This window comes from Pantherophis guttatus, chromosome 4 (genome assembly GCF_059756535.1).
Source record: "Pantherophis guttatus breed Tessera chromosome 4, ASM5975653v1, whole genome shotgun sequence".
NCBI lineage: Eukaryota > Metazoa > Chordata > Lepidosauria > Squamata > Colubridae > Pantherophis > Pantherophis guttatus.
Genome location: NC_142066.1, coordinates 44,113,402 through 44,134,147, shown reverse-complemented (window position 1 = coordinate 44,134,147; position 20,746 = coordinate 44,113,402). Strand labels below are relative to the sequence as shown.

The 20,746-nt window shown below is 44.5% G+C and overlaps 2 protein-coding genes across 6 annotated transcripts in view; both read left to right on the top strand.

The window, feature by feature from the left end:
* Positions 1-3,671, top strand: part of ITGA3 (integrin subunit alpha 3) — an 84,626-nt gene extending 80,955 nt beyond the window's left edge. For 2 of the 4 annotated variants that reach the window (XR_004591080.3, XR_015733770.1), the window contains 2 exons: positions 230-489; positions 1,651-3,671. Coding sequence is in view for 1 of the 4 variants with exons in the window: in XM_034415458.3 (XP_034271349.2) it covers positions 230-391 (162 nt within the window). In the remaining 3 variants the exon portion in view is untranslated. Of the gene's footprint in view, positions 1-229 lie in introns of all 4 variants that reach the window. The other 2 variants (XM_034415458.3, XM_034415459.3) reach the window with 1 other exon arrangement.
* Positions 3,672-7,003: 3,332 nt separating this feature from the next.
* PDK2 (pyruvate dehydrogenase kinase 2) overlaps positions 7,004-20,746 on the top strand; it is a 37,722-nt gene continuing 23,979 nt past the window's right edge. The window contains exons 1-2 of one of the 2 annotated variants that reach the window (XM_034415457.3): positions 7,004-7,377; positions 20,400-20,541. In XM_034415457.3, the coding sequence (XP_034271348.1) occupies positions 7,257-7,377; positions 20,400-20,541 (263 nt within the window). In that variant the 5' untranslated portion in view covers positions 7,004-7,256. The remainder of the gene's footprint in view (positions 7,378-20,399; positions 20,542-20,746) is intronic. The other variant, XM_034415456.3, reaches the window with a different exon arrangement.

Below are 20,746 nucleotides of genomic sequence, written 5' to 3'. Positions count from 1 at the left end.
AGAGTTTTTCAGTTCCCAAATCAGCCTGTCCCAGATAAAATGGTCAAATGTATTGGCTCAGCTTGTTCTTTTTCTCTCATGGTTGAAAATATATCTTGCTGCTCTTTTGTCCTGTCCTGCCTCTGAAACTTTTTCTCTCTCAGGTTTTCAGCTGAGGTTTCTCTTTCACTGTTGGTTTCTGTACTGAATGTATTTATCCTTCCCCCTCCCCCTTTCTCTCCATTCACAGTGCAACTTTTTCAAGCCAACCCGCTACTACCGCATCATGCCCAAATACCATGCCATTCGCATCCGGCAGGAAGAGCGCTACCAGCCAGCTGGCGGCTTCTTGCCTCCAAAGCACAAGAAGCGATGGGTGACAAACTGGCAGGAAACGGGAAGATACTACTGACATCTGCCTCAGTTCCCCCCCTATCCTGTGCTCACTCCCAGGCTGCTTGGCTTTCCTTTGTAAATATTGCTGGACCAACCAAGGAACTCTTATTTATAGTAAGTTATATGTCCTTGGTCAATTACGACCCAAACCTTTCTCCAGATACTGTGATCTTGGAGAGAAAACTATTCATGCAAGGTGGATATGGTAGGCATTTATAAAATTTGAGGCACAAAGGAGTAGCTTTTTCATTTGCACTGTTGGGTTCTCCACCTGCCCTCCCCAACCCACAACACTCCAACACCACTACCAGCATTCTTGGAAATTTAGTTCCATGAAGCAGAATGAAGAGTAGATTTGAAAATCAGCTTCATTTTGCTCTAAAAGGGCAACAGTGCATAAGCACTTGGGTTAATCACCTACATGGAAAAGTTGTGATCTAATGAAATTGCTGTTTATTTCATAACCCCACTCTTGACTGTCCCTCTCATGAGCTCAGAGCAACTTCTGTGTGATTCCCACACAGCCTTCCATTTTAGCAGCTTATAAAATCTAATCTTAGGTGTCAAACTGCCTTCAGGTGAATCCCTGGGCTTCCAAAAGATGTACCTTGATTAAGCCAACACGCAGCTTCTCTCTCAAATTCACACATTGTATACTGTCCTAATGTAAAGGAACTTTGGATAATATAGCTTAGCAGAGTCTTCAGAATTGGCAACAGCTCTCCAGGGTTTGGGGCAGGTCTGTCCAATGTCCAAAGATTCTCAGAATTAAAAAATCCTCTTCATGCACAGCAGATACTTTATTGTAGAGTTAGAATTCCTCCCAAGATGTGCCTATATATTTACTCAATATGATAATCTCGCAAAATCATCTTAATATGTTTATGGGATGCTTTATTGAAGAAGGCCCTTCCGTTTTCACAAAACCCTCTTTCAGTAACCACAAACCAATTTGTGTGTGTGTATCCCCTTATCAGAGGCTTACACTAGAACCGTTCTCTTTGAACATCCTGTCCTTACCCAAGAGCAGCTGGTCAGGGAATTTTGGGAGATTCTTTCTTAGTATAAGAAATACTAATAGTACACTATAGTATAAGTGTATAAGTATATACACTTTTCACAAGTATTATATTTTTCTAATGCAGACATACAGCCATATTTTAAAAAAAACACAAAGTACTTTTATTTGCTCATTTTCATTTGCTGACAGTTGTAGTAGATGCCTCCATGCTCTCTTTTGGTCCTTGTTAATGCTTGCCTCATTTTTCCCCTCAGCCTTCCATCACCTGGCACCAATCAGATATATTGGACTACAGCTCTAATCATACTCTGCCATACTTCATTTAGAGGGGAGGTTGAATGAATTTTGACTTCTATAACTGCAATTGCCATATTTCCTGACTCCAGCATGGAAAAGTTGCAGGATATATAGGGTCTGCAATTGCTCCCATAGGATCTTGAACCAATTTCCCCAGGCCTAACCTCTCTTTTTAGGTCCTAACTAGCCAAGGTGGTATTGCCCTCTCCCCTAGAAATAAGGTTTTATCAAAAGCCTTTCTTGAATCTAATGGTGTGGCTGAAGCCTATTTAGTTCTGGGCCAGTATCAGTTTCCACCCTTCCTATAGAATAAGTACTGGATATTTCAGCACTGGAGCTTGTACTGGACTAAGGATTACTGACTATAATTTAGTCCTTCTATTTTTAATTCTCTGGCAGGAAGGGTGATTTCACTAGTATTAGTACTGTTATCTTATTTTTAAGAAACACTAAGAAAGCTTGAAATGAGAAGCGTAGCATTTTATTTTTTTAACTTAGACATTATTTTTAATGACTTTGATCACTGGCTGGGTTTGAGACATGCCAGGGAGTAATTCATTGCAGGATTAGCTCCCAGATACAGGAGGCCCTAGATAGCATCCTTTAGTGGGCTCCTTCCTGCATCAGTGAGCCTTGGTAGAATCTCCATGCTTTTCATAGCATTTGACAACAATACTATGTCAGTGACATGGAAGGATGTTTATATAGTGTCTTGACCCCATCATCTCCAAATAGGACAGATTCTGTTTTAAAGAGCAATTTTAAAATGATATCCAGATGGGTCAGGTGTTGGCAGCTGTTCTTTTGCTAAAAGGATTCCAAAATTTTCAGCTACAGCTTACTAAAGTTGTACATTCCTGGGTGAAGTGTGATTTAATTATAAAGAAAGTCTAAGGCATGGCTTCCTTCATTACTGAACTGGGTCAAAGAGAAAAGTGAATAGAGTGTTAAAAGTAGGCAACTCCTTTTCAATATTAAACAACTTTTAGAGAAGCCCAGTGAATAGGTAGTGAGATAAGAATAGCTGAAGCTATCTGGGCAACTAAGAGAGAACAAGGTTCACCTACACACTACCTGTTCCCTGGCTGCCATGTTGAATCAAGAGGAGAAATTAATGTCTTATGCTTCACATAAGAAACCTACGGATTTATGGGAAACAACTTCTGCAGAGTTAATCTTGCCAAAAAATGCTTCGGTTTTCTGACTTGGGCTGTATCCAGCAATTCACTGTTTAATAAGAAACAATATTGGACTTGCCAGCTCAGAGAAATGAAACTATCTTTGGAGATGAAGATTTTTATAACAGCAAAATGAAGCAAAAATCATTGTGGTACCTTAAATTCTTGCTTTTAGCTCACATCTAATTATCCATTATGTTGGCCAACATTTCAGACTTGTTTTTTTTAATCTAAGTTCCAAGCAAATATTCTTGTGTTTGATGTGTTGGACTGCAACTCCCAGTATTCCCAAACAGCATGGGATTATGGTACTTGTAGTCTATTGCATTTGGAAAGCAATGGGCTGGAAAACTGCCTTAATTTATCTTATCTCCATGAGCCAAGGATGGTTGCTGACCTCTGCATTAAACAAAATTGAATCTAAACTACCAAAATTGGGGCTTATTTTGATGCATAAAATCTCCCTTAAAAGGGATTGACCTTCTCTGGATTCTGTTCCACATGTCATTGTCAAGAAAATTTGGTTTCATTCACTGAATATTCATCCCTGACAATAGTCACATTTTATTTGCCCATTTCTTCCCATCTCCTAGGCATGTTTTAAATTACAAAGAATGTACTTATCTTTAGTGATGTGTACATAAATACATTCATGTATAAATAAATGAATCTATATATATATTTGATGTTTACTGAATTTTCCCACTGTTTATGGTACTGGAGGTCTTGAATCATTGTGCCTTGATTGTAAATAAGCTTGAGTGTCTATTTTATGAATAAAAAAATATTATGATTTGTAACTTGTGATTTGTATTTTCTTTCTGCTTTTTAAAATACACTGAATTAAATTCCCCAGACTTCAGCTTTGGATATTTGTCGCTATCAAGCAATATCAAGGATGAAGTCTGCTGGAAAATGGATCAACAATCTGTTGGATTCATTTCAACATCTGATAGTGCTATACAGAAATCCGGATTTTGAAGGGCAAAAGGTGATTGAGAGAGCACATGGATATGCATGTAGCCTTGTAGGGAACACTTTGAAGCAGCAGTGTGACTTCCACAGTTGCCTTATGATCTCAGGAAAAGATGTGCTTGATTGAACATATTCTAGACAGGTGCTACATGATCAGCACCCCACTATTCCTTCATGACAATACAACAGTTATACTGGAGGTAGAGCTGGACCTCTTCCTCTTGCCTGCTATGCCAGCACAATTAGTAGTGTAATAATTGAATAGTTATCAGTAACTTTCTAATAACTTACATGAATTCTAAAGCCAATGAAGAAGATTGTGTTTCTTTTTTGTCAGTTTAATATGGAAAACTTTGTATCATGTAAAAATATGGTCTCTGTCTACTTGCGATTCCAGTCCTGTAGACTACATTGTCTGACTATTCCTGAGTTGAATAATGATAATACGAAGTTATTGCTTTGTTTATAATGGGTTATAATCCACTAGTTAAACAAGTCGGCACATCTCAACTCTTAACCTTACACTTGACAGAAATATCTGAATTCTTCTCCCAACTACACCAATATTGTGCCACAAGAAGACATACTTCCAAAATAAGGATGGAGAACAGAGACAGTTGCCACTATATCATTTTGGATGTTGAGACTGGAAAAGCTTGATGCAACTGGAAAACTAAACCAAGGAAACTATAATGGGTTATTGTATTTGGGCCACAGGAAACAAAAAAAATGCATAAGAAGGGGGGGAGGAATTAGTCAAAGGGGAGAAAAGCCTCAACTTTCCCCCAAACCATACAATTGTTCTTTAAAAAATATATTTAAAAAATTGCAGCTATTTTTAATCTTGGCATACTTTTAAAAACATGATCTGAAGTAATATAGTACTATAGTAATATTACTCCATCTGAATTAGATTACTAAAACGTGAATAAATGAGATTTTTTTTTTCATTTCAATCTGTTCTTTTTATTTATTTTATTTTATTCTATATCAAATTTATATACCGCCTTTCTCCCTGAGGACTCAGGGCGGTGTACAGCCAAATAAAAACATAGACTACAAACATTAAAATACTATTAAAAAGTACTATATAAATACTATTAAAATACTATTAAAAAATACTATATAAATTTGGCCCCGTAATTAAAAAACAATGACAAACCAATTAAAAACATTTAAAAGTGTTAAGCCAGCCCGGCTTGCTGAAAAAAGAAAGTTTTAAGGGCACAGCGGAAGGCACCGAGGTCTTGGATTCTCCTTATCTCTGGGGGCAGTTGGTTCCAGAGGGTAGGTGCCCCACAGAGAAGGCCCTCCCCCTGGGGATCACCAGCCTACATTGTTTGGCTGATGGCACCCCGAGGAGGCCCTCTCTGTGGGAGCGCCCAGGTCGATGGGAGGCCGTCAGTAGCAGCAGGCGGTCTCGAAGATATCTAGGTCCTATGCCATGAACCTGTTTTTAAACAGGTTCTCAACACTAATTAATCCAGGAATTTATTTTCAGTGTCAATTGTGTTGAGAATCTATTAAAATGTGTGTGTGTGTGCATACACACATATAAACACCGCACACACGCACACAACCAGCCTGCTTCAGCACAATTTGAAATATGGGATCTATGTTCTTGTTTATTCAGTTTGCTATTCAGGTATTTGTTGTCAAATGAACCATTTTAAAAAGCAGGGAGAGATATAAGAGTAGCCACAGGTAGTCCTCTACATTCGACCACAATTGAGGCCAAAATTTGTGTTGCTAAGCAAGATAGTTGTTAATTTAGTTTTGCCCCATTTTACCTTTCTTGCCACAGTTATTAAGTTAATCACAGCAGTTAAATTAGTAGCACAGTTGTAAAGTGAATCTGGCTTCTCCACTGATTTTACAAGTCACAAAAGTTGATCACATGACTCTGAGACACTAACCATCATAAATATGAGCCAGTTGCCAAACGTCCAAATTTTGATCATGCATGGAGAGGCTGCAACAGTTACAAGTGTGAAAAATGGTCACTTTTTCAGTACCATTGTAACTTCTAATGGTCACTAGATGATTGGTTGTAAGTTGAGGACTATTTATAGTCATATATGGGCTACATATATTCTTAAAACAGAACTAGACCAAGATTCCAGGCATTTAAAATTGACAACTTAATGGTTTCAGAGAGCATCTAGGAAAAAACTAAACTAAATCGATTTGCCAATTCTGAGAATGTAAGATCTGATTATACAGTATCTTCCTTTCTTCTGGTTGTTTTTTTCTTCTTCTTCTTCTTCTTTACTTGTTTACCCTCTTTTTTGAGGAAGAACTCTAAATACTACAAAACTTGCTTTTTGATCTTGTGATGTTCGAAGTAATCGATTCTGGCCTGGAGTCCCGTTAAAACTTACGGGACCGTCTGCTGCCACCAGTAGCCTCTCACCGGCCAGTACGCTCTCATAGAGAGGGGCTCCTCAGGGTGCCGTCGGCCAAACAGTGTCGACTGGCAGCCCCCAGGGGGAGAGCCTTCTCTGTGGGGGCACCTGCTATCTGGAATGAGCTTCCCCCGGAGATACGGAAGATCCCGGATTTACGCACCTTCCACCGTGCCCTCAAGATCTTTTTATTTCAACAGGCTGGCCTGGCCTAACCTCCCTTTTTAATTGTAAATTTTAAATCTGTTTTAAACTTTAGGGGTGTTTTAATCTGTTCCGGGCCAAACTATTTAATTGGGTTTTATATTGTCTTTTAAATTTTGTAGTCTTTATGTGTTTATCTCTTTGGCTGTTCACCGCCCTGAGTCCTTCGGGAGTAGGGGGGTATATAAATCTAATAAAATGAAAATGAAATGAAAATATGAAAAAGGACTCTACTTTTTTAAAAAATACTACGTCTCTGAGTGTTCTACAATAGGAAGAGTTTTGTACCATCTTAAACTAAGAATTGGATTTATGGAGTATACTTCAAAAACAAAAGCCTGTGGTGTTTGAAGAGTTCCGACTTCAAAGCCAAACCAAACCAAACCAAATAGCTGAGATGCTATTTAAAGTTATTATATCGCCCAGCTGCGGCAACGGACAAGTTAAACGGTGTCATTCCAAAAAGCCCTGAGACACTTACCCCCCCCCACCCCTAACTCTCCTTGCCACGTGGTGGTGTTCTCTCCCCATTGGCTGAAAATGTCTTGTTTTTCTGCTGCGATTGGACTGCGGCTGTCGGAATGCGAGGTCTTTGCAGCTGGTTGGCCGAGAGCTGTCGGAGGGGCGGATCATCCCGGGGTCTAGGTCTACCAGCTCTTTCAGAAGTCGGTGGGCTGCCTAGCGGAGAAGCTCGAGAAAAACAGAGGCGCCTGTTGGCTTCCGGGTAGTCGGGAAAGGGGTTACCGCCGCTAATCGTTCTCCCCGAAAAGTGGCCTGTGGGGCCCGCCTGTCGGTGCTGCGATGCGTCTATTGCGATGCCTGATGAAGGGCCAGTCGGCGCTGGCCGGGGCGCCCAAGTATATCGAGCACTTCAGCAAATTCTCTCCATCGCCGCTCTCCATGAAGCAATTCCTCGACTTTGGTGCGTGGGAGACCGAGAGGGAGAAGGGTGGGGGGGTGGACGCACTGCAGCCGGTTTCTTGAACCAGTCACCTTCGAATGGGCTGGACTACAAGTCCCATTCTCCTCAACCAGAGTACCCTGGGGCCCTGCCATTGCACAGCGATGTTGGGTGGTGGAGTGCAACCATCTCCCCCTTCTCTTCTCTCTTTCTTTCTTTCTTTCTTTCTTTCTTTCTTTCTTTCTTTCTTTCTTTCTTTCTTTCTTTCTTTCTTTTTAGTTTTATAACAATTTTAATGGCCTTTGATGCTCCAGCATACACCAAAGCATCAGAACTACTTTGCTTACACTACTTTGATGACATAGAATTAAAAATGCAAATATTTTTCTATAGAACATCATTTCAGGTTTATGCCAGCTGAAAGTTTCATTTTATTTATTTACTTTGTGTTTTTTTATTTTCCAAATCCTAATATGCTAAAAAGAAAACGATAAACTCTTATTTAAATAAGAGTTTATCGTTTATTTAAAGTAACCGGTACTTATTAGCCCCCATGAACTTTATACAGTCATGAACTGCAGGCTGGGCTGGGATGGTATCCAGGGTTTTTGAAGGGGGGCCAGGTCGGGGGAAGGTTGTCTGAAGGCACCAGGCTTCTCTTTACCAGCAAGACCCGAAATTCTAACCGAACGTTTGCTCCCAAATTCCCAATTTTTTTTGTTTTGAGGGGTGTTTGGGTGGCCTGCCCTGCCCTGGGTTGCTTCCTTATGGAAGGATTTTTGCTCGTTGTATTAACTCTTTTATCTTACAGGTCATTGACTTCTGGGGAGCTTTAGAATTAAGGTGACTTTCAAACAAAGTTGCTTGTCCTTGCAATCCTGTACATTTTCATTGTATGCCAAATCAGAGTTCACTGATGTTCTGAAGAAGCCAGTGAAGGGATGTAGCTGTGATATGTTTTTATTACTTCTGGTGGTTGCTTCTGTATCTGAAGTTAAAATGGGACAATGGAGCTGAAAATTAATCATTTACTTAATCAAATTTTCACCAAAAGCAACTCTAGGCAGTGTACAAGGAAATGATAAAGGAGGAACCAGTGGCCTCTTTTATTAGTTCATGTGGATTGAATATCCAATTCCAATTTTTTGATCAAGATCAAAGTATTATTCATCAAGATTGATCTGAAAAGTTCTCTGTGACTTTAAAAAGTATGTACTTACATCATACTGTTCATATTTTCCCACTGATAGTCTCACTGAATAGAGTAGGATGACTGCTAAATATGTATGAACGTAAAAATGTGTTTGTGTTGTTGCATTAAATTTAACAGCCTGTTTTATGAAATGCATGTAGTATTACCCTTTGTGGGTGAAATTTTTATACAGATTGTGTAGTTCTGTGGAGAAACAGCAATAGAAATAAGAAATGGCAAATAATAATGGAATGAAAGAAGTTTGTTAATATGTGTGGAGTTTGATGTGACGCTTAAATGCTCATAAGCTATTTAGAGTGACAACTTTCCCTGATATAAATCGTTTCTGGATCAATATGCTTCTTCTATTGTGCGTTCAGGATTACTAAGTGTATAGTATGATGACTTAAATCACCTCTTTCTCTGGGTGAATATGCCAAATGGTTTCTCAATTTGACTTTCCAGACATGGCATATCTATCTATGACATGTCTTCTTCAGCTCAGTTTCTTTCTTTCCTTATCCACTGGGGAAAATGCCAATGTGTAGTTGGATCACATACAAAGGTTGCAAACAGAGGGCCCCAGGTTTGCTTCTGGGCATCTCCAGTTAAAATGATGAAAAAATAGATAATGTAGAAAAAAAGAGAACCTGGGACTTCTGTTAGCTTCCAGTACAGGAAATGGTTAGGGAGAGTCATAAATTAACAGCCTCCAGGTTCCTCAACCCTGGAGTCCATAGGTGTAGTTTTGAGATTTATAGAAGACTATTTGCAATGTTTAAATTAGTAGGTACCATTGCATAATCTTGAGCATGGATTTCTATGTAGTAAGCTTATGTGGTTTAAGGAATTGTTGCCTTAAGCTTCATGTTCCTGAACAGTTGATTATAAATTCAATGGTTCTGCTTCTATTACTATAAATGCTTAATACTATAGGAATTCACTAGAGTTTGAAATAAAAGCATGCATCAGGAATGGGAATGTGTGATTCTCCAGATGTTGCTAAATTACAGCTCTCAGTAACCCCCCATTCTTACTCTCTGATCACTCTCTGATCTGATTGATCAGAGCAACTGGGAATTTGTTAAGGGATATATCCCCCCCTCCCCTGGGAACTTCTTGTTGCATTCATATTTTATGCCACTTTTTTCCTTCTATTTTTGCCCATAACCAACCTGGAAGGTAGGTTGAGCTGAGAGATAACAATTGGCTGAAAATCACTTAGTACCTGAGGGTGGATTGTAACATTTGCACCACCATTATGCTGTCTGAGAACTCTCTAGATGTGTGAAATTCGGCTTTTAATATTTCCAGCCAGTGTGATCCTTGCTAAGAATATTTCTCAACATTTTCCAAATGTGTCACTATGTATGCTGTCTGTTCAGAAAGTCTCTATTCAGAAACTAACTCCTCAGTTACAATTGCCAAAATACTGCAATTGTTACTATCAGACATTAAAATGTAATGTAATATAATGTAATGTAATTTACTTGAATTAAGATCCTCTAGTTTTTGAGTGGCAAAAAGCAGGGGTTTTAAGATGAAGGAATGAGAGCGTAGAAGATTGAATTTATGAAGGGGAGAATCAGAGGAAAATTCTGCTCAATAAAATTGTGTCTCAGCTGCCAAGTTGGGCGGAGGGAGTTTTGCAGTGCCCTTTGAAGCATCTGAAGGACAACAAGTGCTGATTGGAGGATCTCAGTGTCAGAGAGATTAAGGCCCTCCTCTAATACTCCACCCCCATACTATATTCTCTTTGATTTTCCTGCACTGCTCTATCTGAACTATAGTGAATGTGTTTGACACTCTTCCATGCAGTGTTGCTAAATAAAGAACTTACGGAATCTGATTGGTGAAATTATGCAACAGGACGTAGAGTGGGTGAACTGTCACCCAATATTCCATTACCTATCCTATCATTTTTTTCTAGTTGTCAGTTGCATATCATATGTAGCTTTTAAAGGGATCGGATCTCTGTGGACTTTATTAGATAAATTATTCAGATAGAAACTTAGTAGAGACAAGTTAGCAATTGCCTCACATTTGTTTCATTTGCCTGTGCAATTCTAAACCTCTCAACTCATGTTCTGTTGCTGATCATGTCTTCCTGTGTCTAGTTGTCATTCTCTGCTGATATATATGTGTGCATTTCTGTGCTGGCTCAGCACAGAAGATGAGTTGCTAGATTTGGGGGTAGGGGGAAGGACATTGATGTTATATATGTTGACGGCAGCAAGATTACTTTATGCACAAAAATGGAAGGACACTGTGATTCCTACAATGTATGGCTGCAAAAGTTGATGGAGTTAGCAGAGATGGCCAAATTGACTGCTCTGATTAAAGAAAAGAACACAATTTACCCTGTTTCTACTTGAAAACAGCTTTTGGACTTTGTGCTTGAGGTGGAAAAAAAATGAAACTTTGAGTTTTGCATTTTGCAGATTAGATAGGTTTGTTGTTATAGAAATGTCTAGTTTATATTATTGTATAAAAGTAAAAAGTTGAGTTTTGATGCTATTATCTTATTCTACTGCACAAAAAGGAGTCAGAAGTCAACACTTTCTCTTTCTTTTTTCCCTTTGCCCTATACTTTTCCCTTTTCTTTTCCCTCCCTTGTTTTCTTATTATTTTCTTTTGTATTTTTGATTAATAAATTTTGAATATTCAAGAAAACAAGATAAGTTGCTTATCTGGTACTTTGAAAAGTAATTGTGCAGTACTGTGCCTTGTTTGTACAGACCAGTGTTGCCCAAACTTTTAGAAATGTTGGATCTACAGCCCGTCTTTTCTTCAGCCAGGATGGCCTTGCTGCCTGGTGAAGATAGGAGCTCTGATGCAATAATTAAGGAGAATAGTAGGTTGTCAAAGCCTAGTTTGTACAAAGAAGGTACAGCACACCATACAATTCAGGCCTTCTTGAAAATAATCTTGGGTTTCTACTTTCTGTGGGATTAAACAGGATTATTTCCCCTTTCTTTTGATTTTCTAAAAGCTTAAGACCTTTGTAAAATAAACTGGTTGGGTTTTTTTAGCTTGTAAATTAATCTTGTTTTCATGTTTGAGTTCTTACAGGAATCAAATTTGCAAGTGATTAGTTCTTGAATCTGTATGCCTCCTTATCCCTGCTCAGATAAATTTTCTTTTTGGGCAGTCTCCTCCAGAAATGCTGGATTATGAGCTCCATCATCTTAAGGCAATTGTAGAGAAATAGAGCAAGTTTTTGGAAAGATGCCAGCTGGCAGGAAGCTATTTTATACCCTTACAAAGAGTTTGCTTGCATTGAAATTGGAGACTAACCATCCATGTTGTTTTTCCAGTATTTGAATTAGAAGGCTTAAACAAAAAAATCTCACACCTGAATAGACTGTGATCTGATTTCACACATTTGTTTGAACAAATAAAAGACAGAAAGGAAAACTGTCCATGTATTGTTTAAAATTGTATAAAAGCTCTTTCATAATTAAAATATTACATTGAGAGCATACCATGATTATTATTCAAAATGGAATAGTTGTTTAAAAATGAAGATAAAAAGTAGACCATAACCTACTACTAGATGTAGAAAAATGTGGGTTAGACAGCATCACCACCAGATAGATTCATAACTGGCTGACCAACCACACTCAACGTGTAGTCCTCAATGGAACTGCATCTACATGGAGGGGAATATGCAGTGGAGTACATCAAGGCTCTGTTTTAGGCCCAGTACTCTTTAGCATCTTCATCAATGACTTGGATGAGGGGATAGATGGGGAACTCATCAAATTTGCAGATGACGCCAAGCTGGCAGGAATAGCCAACACTCCAGAAGATAGGCTTAAGATAAAGAGGGATCTTGACAAACTTGAACATTGGGGGCTATCTAACAAAATAAATTCAATGGTGAAAAAAGTAAGGTTCTACATTTAGGCAAGAAAAACAAAATGCACAGGTACAGTATATGTGATACCTTGCTCAATGGTAGTAACTGTGAGAGGGATCTTGGAGTCCTAGTGGACAACCATTTAAATATGAGCCAGCAATGTGCAGCAGCTGCCAAAAAAGCCAACACAATTCTAGGCTGCATAAACAGGGGGATAGAATCAGGATCATGTGAAGTGTTAATACCACTTTATAATGTCTTGGTAAGGCCACACTTGGAATACTGCATTCAGTTTTGGTCGCCACGATGTAAAGAAGATGTGGAGACTCTAGAAAGAGTGCAGAGAAGAGCAACAAAGATGATTAGAGGACTGGAGGCTAAAACATACAATGAACGGTTGCAGGAACTGGGTATGTCTACTTTAATGAAAAGAAGGACTAGGGGAGACATGATAGCAGTGTTCCAATATCTCAGGGGCTGCCACAAAGAAGAGGCAGTCAAGCTATTCTCCAAAACACCTGAGGGTAGGACAAGAAGCAGTGGGTGGAAACTAATCAAGGAGAGAAGCAACTTAGAACTAAGGAGAAATTTCCTGACAGTTATAATAATTAATCAGTGGAACAACTTGCCTCCAGAAGTTGTAAATGATCCAACACTGGAAGTTTTTAAGAAGAGATTAGATAACAATTTGTCTAAAGTGGTGTAGGGTTTCCTGCCTAGGCAGTGGGTTGGACTAGAAGACCTCCAAGATCCCTTCTAACTCTGTTATTTTCCTGTGCGCTGCTCCCACTATCCATGCATGGGTTAATCCTTCAGTGCTTGGCAAACAACTGAGTGAAAACAAAAGGCTTTTGTTCCCCTTTCCGGCTCCCAAGCCACGCCTCTGGTCCCATGATCCCCCAGTCTTCACTCAGTTGCTGGCAAACACTGTAGTGATTTTTGGAGCTCCACAGATTGCTAAGGTATTGTGTGTCTGTGGGGGTTTTCTTCTCCATTCCTTTTAATTCTTTAAAGTTCTTGGCTTTCTCCTTTCCCTTGAGCGTTAGGCTTTTTATGTTATTTTTGAGTAGCTCCCCTTCGTGTTATTTTTTTCCTTTTTTCTTTTCTTTGACTGCTGTGCGGGGCGAATTTGAGCGGAGGAGGGGGAGTGGAGCAGAGCGATCACACGCTCGCTCGCCAGCCTCCTAGCCTCATACCAGCTCTCTCTTCAGAAGGAGCTCTTTGCTCATCGCCCCACGCCGGAGCATCAGCTGGCCGGCGGAGCCCCAAGCGCCGGCCGCCCACGCGGCAACTTCAGTAGCGTTGGCGCGCGCTTCAGCTGGCCGGCGGAGCCCCAGGCACCGGCCGCTCACGCGGCATCTTCAATCTTCGCGCTCATCAGCTGGCCGGCGGAGCCCCAAGCGCCGGCCGCCCACGCGGCAACTTTGAATAGCGCCGGCGCGCGCATCAGCTGGCCGGCGGAGCCGGAAGCGCGAGCCACCCACGCGGCGAAGTTCCGAAGCCGCGTTTGAAGCCGACGCCGCAGGGCTGCATCGGAGCGAGGGCGCGAGAGCAGGACAAGCGCCGGAAGAAGGAGGCAGCCCTCCCTGCACTACGGAATAACCCCTCGTTAAGGGGATTGCACGGCGTCTGGTCGGACCCTCGGGCCGCCATTATAAGTCCGCTGCCAGGTCTGCCCTCGTGGTGAAGCGCACCACGTGGCAGCGCCATATTGGTGGACCTTCGGGCCGCCATTTTGGGCGAGACTCTCAGGCTTGTGCCTCCCTAACCCATCAGGGAGCCAGCTGCAGACCTGCACCCCCCCCCCACAGCTGGAAGGGGCATCAAACCACCTCTACCACCGTCTGAAGAGGTTCGGGGGGGGGGCCCCGGGACGCTCACTCAACGTCCACCCGTGAGCAGCAGGACAAGGCTCCTACTTCAATTTCACAGCCGCCTCAGCCATGTCTCACTCCCCCCCATCGTCAGACATGGAGCTGGAACTAAGCCCCCCACGCACAAGCGATAAAAGGGGGAAGAAGAAATCAAAAAAGAGGCACGTGAGCTCGGCCAGCAGGGCGGCCTCAGAAGGTTCCCTTCCCTTCCAGGATAGGGACGCCCTGAGGAGGCACAACGCCCTAGAGCGTCAGTGGGAGAGGGCGCACAAGGCGGCTTCAGGAACCCCGTCCAGGGATCCTACACCTGGGGAGCCTACTCCCATCTCTCCAAGAGAGGCGGAATGGGGACTTACATCTGTGGCCGACATCACAGTCACCCCCAGTACCCCTGAGGGGATTGGGCCCTCGCGCACAACACCGCGCATCGAGACAGCGTCAAGGCCCGGACGGGAGACTCCAACCTCCCCTGCACCAAACCAGCACCGCCGGGCCAGGGAGGCAAGTTCCACCCCCTCAAGGGTAGACCCACAGGGTCAGGGCGGACTGGGCTTGGCACCCCCAGTGGACTTCCAGGCCATGTTCTCGGCGGCTCTGTCATCCTTCTTCACGGCATCAATGCAGCAGGCGGCGCAGGTTCCTGTACAAACAGCACTCAGCCAGGCGCGGCCGGTCCACCCTCAGCCCCATCCCCTCCCAGAGCGAGGTCGGGACTCTTCATCAGATGAATCAGACCAAGCGGAGGAGGGCCCAGAGGAGATGGAGCTATCGGAGGACGAAGGACTAGCACCGGACACTCCGGCCTTTACAGGCCTTTTCCGCCCGGCCCTGTTCAAGTCGCTCCTCCACAAGGCACGACTCACGACCAACCTTGAAGTGCCAGGAGATATCGCAGCGCCCTCCACGTCAACGGCGGGTCCGCACGACGCCCTCTTCAAATCCTCAAAGCCACAGAAGGACTACATCCCTTGTCCACAGCTATTTACAGAGGTGATTCAGAACCCCTGGGTGCAGCCGGCCTCCATGGCGACACCCAGCAACCTAGATAAAAAACTCTACTGCTCAGCCCCAGAGTTAGAGGACCTCCTGGTGCTCCCCTCAGTAGACCAACCGGTGGCAACCCTGTCTTCCAGCTCCCTGATCTCTACCGACCCTCTAGACTCGCTCAAGGCGGAGGAAAAGAGGATGGAATGGGCCTTCCGCAAGGCGCACCAGGCCGTGGGCTGGGCAGTCAGATCCGCGACAGCCTCGTCCTTCTTCAACAGAGCCTCGCTTATTTGGCTTCGGCACCTGCAAGACAGGCTCCCACCTGAGGACACTAGACTGCATCAGGATCTGAATAAGATAATAGCTGCCACCGAATACACCGCCGACAGCTCCCTGAATTCAGCCAAGTTCGCCTCAAGGGCGCTGGCTTCTACCCTTACGGCTAGGAGACTATTCTGGCTTCGGCCTTGGAAAGCCGACTTCAAGGCCAAATGGAAGTTGGCGGCTTCCTCATATAAAGCACCAGATCTGTTTGGTGCATCGCTGGAACCCCTACTCATTGAAGGGAAGGACAAGAGGAAGATCCTCCCATCAACCTACAGGCGCCAGGAACGCAGGTACACGCCTTACCCGCTCCATCAGCCCTTTCGTGCAGGCGCCGGACCCAGGGGGTCCTCCTCGCACCGCTCCCATTACCAGGGGGGAGACAGATTTAACGACAGACAACAGTTCCGAGACCGAGGAAGACACCAACAGCCCAAACGCAACTTCCGCGGAGCCGGCCCTAAGCCCGCCAGAAGGGGAAAATGACTCCAGGCCCTCGGGGCCCATAGGGGGACGGCTCATCCTCTTCCATCAACAATGGGCCAGATCGACCTCGGACTCCTGGGTAAGGCGTACGACCTCTTTAGGTCTGTCCATCGAATTCTCCGGCCAGCCGCCCCACCGGTTTGTCAGTTGTCCAACCCCTCGATCCTCGGAACTTCAAGACCTGATGTCGCAGGAGATCGCCCACCTCCTGGAGGTCGAGGCCATAGAGCCTGTTCCGCACAGCCAGCGGGGCTCAGGATTCTACTCGACCCTCTTCTTGGTCCCCAAGAATTCCGGAGGCTGGAGGGGCATACTGAATTTAAAGCGCCTGAACCTGTCGGTACAATACCACAGGTTCAAGATGCACTCCCTCAAGACCATCCTTGCGGGAGTGAGACAGGGCGACTTCCTTCAATCAGTCGACCTCCGGGAGGCTTATCTGCATGTGCCGATTCACCCGCTTCACAGGCAGTACCTGAGGTTCGCATACGCGGGCCGTCACTACCAATATCGGGCGATGCCATTCGGACTTTCCTCGGCCCCGCGCACCTTTACCAAGCTGGTAGCGGTGGTGGCGGCCAGACTCCGGGCCGTCCCGATCCGGGTGCTATGCTATCTGGACGACATTCTGGTCCTGTCGTCCACGCCCGACCAAGCTCACAAAGACATGGAGACGGTGATCAAGGTCTTCCAGGATCACGGCTTCACCATAAACTTTGCAAAGAGTCAGCTCCTGCCCACCACCAGACTTCTTCACCTGGGGGCACAGATAGATTCGGCCAGCGGCCAGGTATTTTTATCACCGGACAGAGTCCAAAGCATCCGAACCCTAACACTGCAGTGCCTGACGAGGAGGAAAGTTGCTCTGATCCACCTTTCAACCCTCCTCGGGAAGATGGTATCTTGCTTCGGCATCGTACCGTGGGCACGCAGACACTCGAGACCCCTGCAGTGGTTCCTCCTTCCTTTCCAGCGAACGGGAAGGGCCAACTCCAAGAAGGAGGTTCGCCTCACTCCACAGGTCCGCAGGTCCCTCGGGTGGTGGACGTCACCGTCGCTCCTCAAAGGCTCCAGCTTCCTAGAGCCAGACCGTCTGATACTCACCACCGACGCCAGCCTTCAGGGATGGGGAGCCCATCTCCACAACCTAGTCACACAAGGTCAGTGGTCGCAAGAAGAACGACAATGCAGCATCAACCTCCTAGAGCTTCGAGCGATCAGACTGGCACTCCGCAACTTCCAGACGACGGTGCAGGGGCGTCACGTCCTAATCCTGACCGACAACATCTCGGCCAAGGCACACGTCAACAGGGAGGGGGGCACGAAGTCCCGTGCCCTGATGAAGGAGTCCGCGGAGCTGTTCAGCTGGGCAGAGAGACACCTGCTCTCGATCAGAGCAGATCACATTTCCGGGGCAACCAATGTGAGGGCGGACTGGCTCAGCCGCGAAACAATAGATCAAGCGGAATGGCAGCTCCACCCTCACCTGTTTCAAGAACTCACTTCACGCTTCGGAAACCCGGTCGTAGATCTCTTCGCAACCCCGACCAACGCTCAGCTTCCCCGCTTCGTGTCACGCTACCCGACACCACAAGCGGAGGACCACGATGCGCTGCGCTGCAGGTGGCCCGAGGGTCTCTTGTACGCATTCCCACCAGTCCCGCTGCTCCCGCGAGTCATTCGGAAGCTACTGGCAGAAAAAGCCGACCTACTCCTGGTAGCCCCGAACTGGCCCCGGAGACCCTGGTTCGCCGACCTTGTAGCACTGTCCGTAGAACAGCCATGGCTGATCCCACCACAGCAGCTCGTCCTGTGCCAGGGAGCAGTCACGCACCCAGAGCCCCAGTGGCTCCAATTAGCCATCTGGCACTTGAACGGGTCATCTTGAAGAAGGACAGCCTGCCAGATGAGGTGGTTGCCACTATCCAGGCGGCCAGACGTCCAGCTACGACCCGCATCTACGAGTCGTCATGGCAGGCGTTCTGTCGATGGAGCGCCCAAAAGCACATCGACCCTACATCAGCCACTATTCAGGACATTCTGCGGTTCCTACAGGCCGGCCTAGACAAGGGCCTGGCCCCCGCGACCCTACGGAGACAGACAGCAGCGTTGTCAACGGTCATTGTGTGCCCTCCGTACCAATCCCTCGCGCACCACCCACGCATCAAGGGGTTTCTGCATGGGGCCACCAACCTGCGGCCTCCCACAGTTCACCGCTACCCCTCATGGGATCTACCTCTGGTGTTGCGGGCACTGACCGGGCCCTCCTTCGAACCCCTAGACTCGACATCGCTTAAGTACCTATCTTTTAAGGTGACCTTCCTGCTGGCGATCACCTCAGCGAGGAGGGTCTCAGAGCTAGCGGCCTTGTCAGTTCGCAAAGATTTGTGCATTTTCCACGAATCCACGGTGACTCTACGCCTGGATCCGGCCTTTATCCCGAAGGTCAACTCGTGGTTCCACCGAGCTCAAGAGCTCATCCTGCCGGATTTCTGCCCCTCACCTCGCGACCCCAGAGAAAAGAGGTGGCACACCTTAGACGTGCGACGTGCCATCCACCTTTACATCCAACGGACCGCTCCTTTCCGCCGGACAGAGGGACTCCTGGTCTCCTTCAACCCAAAGTCCATGGGTCAGAAGATATCAGCAGCCACAGTTAGCAGATGGATCAAGGCCTGCATCGCCCTGGCATATGATTTGAACGCCAAACCGATCCCCGGCAAGATCATTCCGCACTCGACTCGCAGTGCGGCCACCACGGCGGCCTGGGCCACACAAGCTTCGGTCGTGGACATCTGCAGAGCTGCAACGTGGTCATCCCTCACACCGTTCATCCGCCACTACAAGATCGATGCCTACAACTCAGCTGAGGCATCCTTTGGCCGCAGAATTCTGCAAAAAGTGCTGACAGAGGAGGACTCTGGGGGCAGTCAGCCCCCCACCCAGGGAGCTTAAGCTTGGGTATATCCCATGCATGGATAGTGGGAGCAGCGCACAGGAAAATGGACGTTGTCTTACCTGAACGTCCCTTTTCTGGGCGCTGCGTACACTATCCATATCCCGCCCGTTAGGGCTGCCTGCCACTCTTATGGCTGAGACTAGTCCTTTTTTTCCTTACGTTAATTTGAGTTAATAAAGTTGAGTTTTATATGTTACCATGGTGTGGTTTATTGTCCGCTGCGCCTTCGTTCAGACTGGAGGATCATGGGACCAGAGGCGTGGCTTGGGAGCCGGAAAGGGGAACAAAAGCCTTTTGTTTTCACTCAGTTGTTTGCCAAGCACTGAAGGATTAACCCATGCATGGATAGTGTACGCAGCGCCCAGAAAAGGGACGTTCAGGTAAGACAACGTCCATTCTGTTCTGTTCTGTTCTATTCAAGTCTATTCTTGTACTTCTCTTACATTGGCTGCATACTACAAAAATGAAAATGTGTGCTCTTTTCTCTTATACACTTGGAAACCTTGAATTATAACTGTGAAATGATATAGCCTAAATATGGCCTTTTTCCATTAGCTTTAACTGTGAAACTATGAATACAGGGATGGAGGAAGGAATAATACTGAAAACGTCTCATGGATATTCCATCCTTGGAGAGGACCCAAGTCAGATACTAAAAAGCTCAGCAATGAAGTTGTTGGTGAAGCATGGAAAATATATGGATTTTGTAGCAGCCATAAAAGGGAAGTGATTTATATATAAAACTTCCATTCCTGAAATCCAGTATAAGAACTAATGTGCTGTAATAATTGATGTGTTGAGGAGAAACAGGATTTTGTCCATTCTCTGCTGCAAAATCTCACTGTATGACTTTGGACAAATTAATCAGCCTAAGCTACAGTACTCACACTGTTACTATGAAGATAAAATAGATGGAAATCCTCATATAAACCTTGAATTCTTGGACAAAAGTTAAGTTATAATCTACGATAATAAAAAAAATATATTTGAATCTCAGTGTAGTCCCTTTATCTTTTAAAACTATCTCATCCTCCTGTTAAAGTTACTTTCTACAATCATGTGTTCTCATAGTTTGTTCATAAATACTGGATGCATGAAGAGAGCGTGAAAAGATATTTCGTTCTCCCAATGTGTTCAATAGTTGCAACAAATTGTGGTTATTTGAGCCCATCAATTATTATTATTAGGCACTAAATCTCAGAAGACTGTTATTTGAATCATTATCGTGATATTACACGCTTCGTATGGGAAATTACAGTAGTGCATAGTAATTTTGAAATCTCAAAAAAGGGACACGTTAGCTGAATAATGCAGAATTATTAATGGCTCGGTGTGTCTTTTTGTTTCTCTTTTGCCTAGGATCCAGCAATGCCTGTGAGAAGACCTCCTTCATATTCCTTCGCCAAGAGCTTCCTGTCCGACTGGCCAATATTATGAAAGAAATCAACCTTCTCCCTGACCGTGTACTGAGTACTCCCTCTGTTCAGATGGTGCAGAGTTGGTGGGTTCCTGCCCTTTTTTTCTCATTCTTTTCTTTTTTTAATAGTAATTTTATTATTATATATTACTGTAATTACAATAGTAAAAACTAATATAAACTAACAAAATAGAATAAAAAGAAATAATAGAAGGTGCAGAAAAATGTGAATTAGAAATACTGTAGAAAAGAAAGAAAACTAAAACTATAGTAAAGAAAAAGGAAAGGA